The sequence below is a fragment of the Otolemur garnettii genome, unplaced genomic scaffold, assembly GCF_000181295.1.
Source record: "Otolemur garnettii isolate 467f Iridium unplaced genomic scaffold, OtoGar3 scaffold00083, whole genome shotgun sequence".
NCBI classification, from domain to species: domain Eukaryota; kingdom Metazoa; phylum Chordata; class Mammalia; order Primates; family Galagidae; genus Otolemur; species Otolemur garnettii.
The window spans coordinates 5,054,717-5,063,032 of NW_003852478.1; the positions used below are offsets into that span (position 1 = coordinate 5,054,717).

The 8,316-nt window shown below is 37.3% G+C and overlaps 1 protein-coding gene across 9 annotated transcripts in view; it reads right to left on the minus strand.

The window, feature by feature from the left end:
- Positions 1 to 8,316, minus strand: part of FRYL (FRY like transcription coactivator) — a 260,014-nt gene that overhangs the window by 93,237 nt on the left and 158,461 nt on the right. For 6 of the 9 annotated variants that reach the window (XR_002774533.1, XM_023515970.1, XM_023515969.1 and 3 more), the window contains 3 exons: positions 5,338 to 5,382; positions 1,240 to 1,343; positions 941 to 1,049 (listed from right to left, as the gene is read on the minus strand). Coding sequence is in view for 8 of the 9 variants with exons in the window: in XM_023515970.1 (XP_023371738.1) it covers positions 941 to 1,049; positions 1,240 to 1,343; positions 5,338 to 5,382 (258 nt within the window). In the remaining variant the exon portion in view is untranslated. The remainder of the gene's footprint in view (positions 1 to 940; positions 1,050 to 1,239; positions 1,344 to 5,337; positions 5,383 to 8,316) is intronic. The other 3 variants (XM_023515972.1, XM_003794593.3, XM_023515971.1) reach the window with 1 other exon arrangement.

Sequence of the window (8,316 nt, forward strand, 5' to 3'; positions counted from 1 at the left end):
TGGGACTACAGGCTCCTGGAGCTATAGGCACCCACCACAACACCAGTGCATCTGGCTGGCGCTGTAACCGCTGTGCTGCGGGCACCGAGCCTTGGCTGCCTTTTGATTCTGGGAGAGGCAACAGCTTCCTTCACAGCCCAACTCTGTGGTCTGCTCTTAAGTCATTCAGACTAGAATTTCTCTCTTTAGTCCTGCTGGCAATTTTGTGAGCTAGCTATCATCCTTAAAAGATTGCTTTTGGTTCAAGTAGCTGCAGTGAATTGTATTATCTGTACCTAAGAACCTAGATTAACATAGTTACAAACACAATGTTCTAAGACATGTTTCAAGATACTCAGGATGTAACTAGTAAATGGACTAACATTAGGATTATGAGACACTTTATCGGCCCCACCTCAATTAAAATCCTCGTGGCTCATGCACATAATCCTGTCACTCTAGGAGGCAGGGTGGGAGGAGTGCTTGTGGCCAGGAATTTGAGACCAGCCTGAGCAAGAAGAGTAAGACCCTCTCTCTCTATAAAAAAAATAGAAAAATTAGCCTATGTGATGGCAGACACCTGTAGTCCCAGCTTCCTGGGAGGCTGAGGCAGAAGGATCACTTGAGCCTAGGAGTTTGAGGTTGCTGTGAGCTATGAGGACTCCACTGCACTCTAGCCTGGGTCTCTGTTGAGCAAGACTCTGCCTCCAAAAACAAAAGAACAAACAACTTCCATCTATGGTCTCCCTTTCTATTCCAAATACAGAGATTAATTTAAAGTTATGTTGTCACAAAACTATTAACATCCTTTGTTACTTTTAAAGCACACTTACGTTTTTTTACTATCACTATTAATGTTCTGTTATGTTTTTAGATGTATAAAAATTTTAAAGCTCCAACTTATTACAACAAATTACTCTTACAATTTAGATGCGTGTGTATTAAGAGGTACAGCACTCACCTGAGCAATGAACTGAATAATCTTCACAAATATATTCAGAGGTGTGTCACGAGGAACCACACTTCGCGAGCCTTTTGGAAAAAGTGCTGACACTATGCTCATAAGACGACTACGGGGGAAAAAAGATTTTGTGATAATGAGGTGATGACATTAACAGCATCTTAGCCAAAAATTCTTCCTCTTCTTCATAATGTATCAAGAGAATTCATATTATTTATACATTTACTAAAATCCATTACTGTGGTTTTTCAAAAACAAGATTTTATTGTAAATGTACTTTTCCTAAAAAAGGCCCTTACCTTTGAGTTACAGTGTTGCTTTCACATTTTATTCTAATTACATAAACCCACAACAATCTATACAAAGATTCCAGTGCAACTCGAGACATTTTAGGATCTTTATTCTGTGTAAAAACAAAAGAGAATAAAAATAGACTTACTGAAATAATTGCAATAATTTAGACTCAAATACATTCCCTGTTAAGAACTAAATAGCCTCCAACCCTCTTTTTTGCATTCAATGTAAAGTTTAACTACATAGGTACGCGTGTGGTATATGGCAAGTAAAGATGAATCGAAAGTAACCACTAATATGGAAATTGAGTCCTCCCTTCTAGTTCCAAAAAAATACTAAAATTTAAAAAGTATATTGCTATTTCTAAGAACTCTGTAATTATACATACATCAATTTACTTGATAATAAATGGTCTGCACCCTAACACTGACAGAATTAAAAAAGAATTACTCATTTTTAGACTAATTCATTGGTAGCCCATATAAACACAGTTAAAATTTAAAACACCCAATGGTATTGTCATTTGCATTTATGAAACGATGCAAATTGAGTTTATATCTCTACAAGGGAGAAAATGAAAATAGGCCTGGACTCTGACGTTGGAAAAACTGGGATTAAAGCCGAGCTCTGTCCTTTGCATTATTACACGACTGCAAGCCACAGTTTTTCTCATCTCCCAAATGGAGACAGTTGGTACCTACCTCACAGAATAATAAAGTGTCTGTAAGGCCCTTAGAACAATGCCTGGCGTGCGTTAAATCTTTACTATTAAGTCTTATATCTTTAATTTTTATTTAGAATCAGAACATTATTTAAATTATGATTTAGAATCAGATCAAATCATTCAAATCAGATCAAATCATTTCAATCCTGATTTGATCAGCAAAAGGTAAGGATCATTCTAGCTGCATTGAAAAACAAAGTTCTTAAATGATTACGGTTAAGTAATGAGCTTTAATTGTGAATTGTAAAAATGTAGCTAATAATCTCCTTTATTAAGAGAAATTATTTTTTACATTTGTGGATTAGTTATAGGATGCATCGATTACTACAAATTTACATTTTAAAAAATTAGGTTGGGGGGATCTCTCATTGTTAAACAATTATTTTCCATTTAGCAATCCACAAAAGAGGTTTTGTGAACATTAGTTTACTTTAGCCATTCTATGTTCCCTTAAGATATAAAATAATGGACATCTACTATATATTATTAAAAACAATGCAAAAAGAAAAGACTTAGTAGAAAACATAATTTTTACACATCTAGATGAAGATTTGAAATGATTAAGAATGAAAAATCAATTACTTTGTTGGTCAGAGTCTCAGCACTGATGCCTCTCTCTGTTGCCAGATCCACAGTGATCCCAAATTTCAAATACACTCCCCAAAGTAATTTTTTATTTATTTGCTACTAAAGTTAACTGAAGAAACATATAATGTCTAATAATGTAACAACCAAACTTTTTGTAGTAATGCCTTTAAGAAAACATAACTTTTCTATCATTCCAACCCAAGATACCAGATAACAAAACATGAACTCTGCCAGGGGCTGGGGAGGTAGGGATGGAGGGAAGTGCACAGAGGTCTTCAGGGCAGTGAGAACACTCTGTGTGACTCTCATGGCAAGTGCATGTCGTTACAAACTTGTCCAAATCCACAGAATGTACAGTAACTAGCATGCACCGTACTGTGAACTGCGGACTTTGGGTGATTAGGATGTGTTGATGTAGGCTCAATTGTGACAAATGTGCCACTGTGGTGAGTGATGCTGATTTTGGAGGAGGTCAGGCATATGGTGGATAGAAGGCATCTATAGAAAATCTTTTTTTTTTTTTTTTTTTTTTTTTTGAGACAGAATCTCAAGCTGTCACCCTGGGTAGAGTGCCGGGGCATCACAGCTCAAAGCAACCTCAAACTCCTGGGCTGAAGTGATTCTCTTGCCTTAATCTCCCAAGTAGGCAGGACTACAGGCATCTACCACGACACCCAGTTATTTTTTTGGTTGCAGTTGTTGTTTAGCAGGCCCAGGCCGGGCTTGAACCTGCCACCCTCGGTGTATGTGGCCGGCACCCTGCCAGCTAAGCTATAGGCGCCACCCCACAGGAAATCTTTCTACTCTCCTATTTTGCTATCAACCTAAAACTGTTCTTAAAATAATAAAGTCTAAAGAAAATAAAAGTCCTTAGTTTTTATGTACACATCAGATAACTGGCATGATGGTATTAAATGGTATTTTAAAAATATTAATAAAAATAATATATTAAAATATTTAAGTCTGGGTGGCACATGTGGTGCAGTGAGTAGGGCGCCAGCCCCATAAGCCAAGCGTGATGGGTTCAAACCCAGCCCCCGCCAAACTGCAACAAAAAAAATAGCTGGGCGTTGTGGTGGGCGCCTGTAGTCCCAGCTACTCCGGAGGCTGAGGCAAGAGAATGCCTACTCCCAAGAGTTGGAGGTTGCTGTGAGCTGTGATGCCCCAGCAATCTACCAAGGGCAATAAAGTGAGACTCTGTCTCCAAAAAAATTAAGTCCCATTCTACATAAAAACTGCACTTGTAGGCTCAGCACCTGTGGCTCAAACAGCTAAGGCGCCAGCCACATACACCTGAGCTGGAGGGTTTGAATCCAACCCAGGCCCACCAAACAACAATGACGGCTGCAACCAAAAAATAGCTCCTTGCTGTGGTGGGCGCCTGTAGTCCCAGCTACTTGGGAGGTGGAGGCAGAAGAAATCGCTTGAGCCCAGGAATTAGAGGTTGCTGTGAGCTGTGATGTCACAGCACTCTACCCAGAGCAATAGCTTGAGGCTCTGTCTCAAAAAAAAACCCTGCTTGCTCTTGTAAATGATTAAGTATAAAAGTATTTAAATTATCTTAAGTGATGAGGTACATGGCATGAGAAACTTGATTTTGAAGTGTTCCGAGGTAGATCATTTTATACAACTCCTATTGGCACAATGCTAAAAAACCAAAAAGGCAAGTAATAAAAACCAGTTGCTATGTAGTAATTATTTTTTCAGTCACTACAATACAGCTATATATGTCTGAACAGTAAAATCATCTAAATTGATAGGCGTCTTAAACAAAGATATATAATTTCCTAGTTACAATCTCAGTATAATTTAAATAATCAGATTATATAAATTAAAATATAATGACATTAATACATAACAAAGTTTTAGTCTGTCAATAAAATATGGATCGTTAGCAACAATCTTTTTAATACACTTCTTTCCTTTTCTCTACTGTTAGTCAAAAAAGCAATGATAAAAACTCAAATCAGTGGTACAAAAGATTTAAAAATGTATTCATCAAATGTATTAAAAATCTAAGACACTGTCTACTTAATTTCATTGGAAATGGTTTTCAATTATAACAGCTAGATAATATAAATATTTAACTTAAAAATTAATTTTTTCATAGACAGGAGTTTTACTCTGTTGCCTAGGCTAGAGTGCAATAGCCCAATCATAGTTCACTATAACCTCAACTTCAAGTGATCCTCCTGCCTCAGCCTCCATGTGGCTGTGACCATAGGTGTGCACTACCACACCTGGCCTAAATACAATATTTTAAACTTGTGAATTTTCTCTGCGAGGCCGAGAGGGGTGGATCACCTGAGCTCACAAGTTCGAGACCGACCTGAGCAAAGAGTGAGACCCCCATCTCTACTAAAAATGGAAAAAAAAAAAAAAACAAGCCAGTAGTGTGGTGGGCACCTGTAGTACCAGCTATGTGGGAGGCTGAGGCAAGAGGCTCACTTGAGCCTAAGAGTTTGAGGTTGCTGTGTGCTATGATGTCATGGCACTCTACTCAGGGCAACAGAGACTCTGTCTCAAAATAATAAATAAAATTAAAATTGTGAATTTTGGTGAAAAATCGACCTTTAGTATCATTTATACCACTTAAAAATCATCTTTGGGGCCACATTAATATTAAACCTTCTGACTACTGTTCCTCCTGTGTGCTATTCCTCTTTTACAATACTATAAACAAGTTCAAATAAATACATTAGACATTCAATGCAACAATGGTAAAGGAAAAAAATGCCACACGTAAAGGAAGTAAAGGAACGTTTGACTGTGTGATGTCAGCACGACTCACCTGGAGGGTTTCTATTTGCTTTCTGATACTGTTGTTAGATGGCATCTAAATAAAGCAACGTGAGACAGCAAACATAACATGAGATGCGGCACATGCGTGTTAGATGAGAATAAGCACAAAACAAGACAGCTCCTCGCCAAGGCCTCTATTTAGAAGAAATTCGAAATTTCCAAGACAGTGGCCACAACTATTCGGAAAAACAAATCCCCCAGTTTGGGCATCATGGAATATACCTACAATACTCAAACTTTCGACTGCCTGATTTTAAAGTGCTGCCTTTGAATGCAAACAACTTTAAATTTTGTCAAGAAATAGACTGTAGCAAAAAAAAAACAAAAGACTCTTCGAATTTTTTTTTGCATAATAATCTTATTATTCACCTATCTTCTCTTTAACAATTCTTCACAAAATTTAAAATCATTTTTAACATAAGCATCTAAATTGATATAAAAATATGGGAATAGAAGACTACCAAATTCTGGTAGGCCAAGGCAGGAGGATTCCTGGAGCTCAAGAGTCTGATACCAGCCTGAGCAAGAACAATATACCCGTCTCTTCTAAAAATAGAAAAATTAGTCAGGTATAGTGGTGGGCGCCTAGAAGCTGAGGCAAGTGGATTGCTTGAGCCCAGGATTTTGAGGTTACTATGCCATGGCGCCCTAGGCTCAATAGAGTGAGACTCTGTTTAGGAAACAAACAAACAAACAAAAAAATATATACATATGACTTCTCAGTGAAAATAAAGTAGCACTCCCTTCCATGCTATCTGTGGGCATACAGCCCATTTCAGTCACCAACTTTAAACGCTGGTGTGGTATTTCGGTACGTGCAGTATCTTATGGCCTGTTGAAATTCACATTTACTCCTATGGCTCTATCGAATAATGACTTGTTAATATCCCAGAATTACAGATAAAATATTTTCTTAAAATATTCAAGTAATCAGGGCTCATGTCTGCCATCCAGCAACTCAGAAGGCTTGAGGCAGCAGGACTGCTTGGGCAATCCAGACTGGGCAAAATAGCATGATCTCATCTCTAAAAAAAATACAAGAAAAACGGACTATAATCCCAGCCACGTGAGGGGCTGAGGCAGGAAGGTCGTGTAAGCCCAGGAGTCCGAGGCCACAGTGTGTGTGCTATCATCACAACACTGCACTCTAGCCTGGCAACAGAGACCTCGTCTCTTAAAATTAAAAAATAAATAAAGACAAAAGAAAAAAATCCAATACAGAAACATTACTTATAATACATTAGAAGGTAAGAAGGTAGACCAGAAGGCCAAGAGTTAAGATCCTGCAGAACTCTGGACACAAATCTATCCTTCTTGTGTACTGGGCCCTGGAACATGAAATATTTATTTTCTTTCAGCCTCAGGTATGGGAGTAATCAAATGAAATACCATGTTTTGAGAGTCTAGCAGCATCCAGTTAAGCATTAATAAAAATCAGTCATAAGAAGCAGAGGATCTAATAAATAAAAAACTGTTTTAAATTTTTGATAACGAGAAATTACTTGCATCTCAAAATAAATTTGGTGAGGCCTTTGATCAATAAAACAAATAACTCTTACAACAGATAACTAGCATAGTTTTTCCTTGAATGTCAATTCCTTACCTCAACTATGCACAGCAGCCACATTACCTGAGACTTAATAAACAGAAGCCAATTCATAAAATTTCTGCTGAATAGAGCCTTAATGTAAGTTAAGGATTAATGGCCAAGACAATTACAGTCCAAATACTCATGCTAAGTGGCTCTTATCTCCTTAGCCTGGCAGACTGACATAGCTATTCATGAAAATGAACAATATGCCAGAAGTATTTAACGGGGAGTAAGGGTTCAAAGAAAACAGAGCATTTAAATTGAAAGCCTTAAGACAAAAAAAGTTAAGGGACCACAAAAGTATTGCAAATATGTTAAGTGAAAACGTATATATATATAAAAAAAATTCCAACAAGCAACAGAAAAGTATAAACTGCTACAAAACAAAGCAATCTTTCAGAAACACTTAAATGCATGTCTTAAAAATAGTTTATTGATAATATAAAAAAAATGCTATCCAGAAAATGATCACTTTTCTTTTAAGACCTGTATTTGTAAGAATTGCCAGAATTACCAAAATGAGAACAGAAACAAGTATACTGTAATTTACTGATAAAATTTATTTCCCAGTTGGATGATAAAGAGTTTAATCAGCTTGATATGGTCCTAGAAACTTCCATAAACAAACTGAAGAAGGTATACCATTTCTCATCCCAATATAAATAGTACCAATATTTTTATCTAGAAAGAAAATAAAAATGTCTTTCAAAGACTTTTATATTCTATATACCTTAGTAAGCAATCATGGCAGTTTTGAAAACGATACACAGAGTCTTACAAAAGATATACAGATAAAATCCAGTGGCTCACTCCAGAAGGAGGAAAAAAGAACCAGACCTATTTCTTACAATACCACAGCAACCTATGTGGCCAGAGATAAGTCATTTCATTTATCTGGGCCTCAATTCCATTACCTTCGAAGTATAAGATTTCGGACACAACTACAATGGGGACTTTACCTAAGAAATGAAAACATCGTAACCTAATTCTTTGTGCCCTCATAGTAATCTGAAATAAAAAACAAAACAACAAAAAAAAAGTGTAAGGTTTTCAGTCTCAAATCTACCTTGAGGGAATGCCAGAAAATGAAATGTCGTGTCTGCAATGTTCCTATAACTTATAAACAAATATTCAAATGAGACACGTCTAACACTGCATCAAAGGAATATTCAAATCCAGCATGTGCAGGACTGGCAGAGGAGGGTAATTCCCACACTGTCTCGGAATTGTGTTCCTACCCAGAGAAAAGAATCCTTTTCCCTCTCAGTGTTATCTTCACAACTAAGACTGAACACGGGCTCGGCGCCTATAGCTCAACCGGCTAAGGTGCCAGCCACGTACACCTAAGGTGACGGGTTCGAATCCCCAGCCCGGACC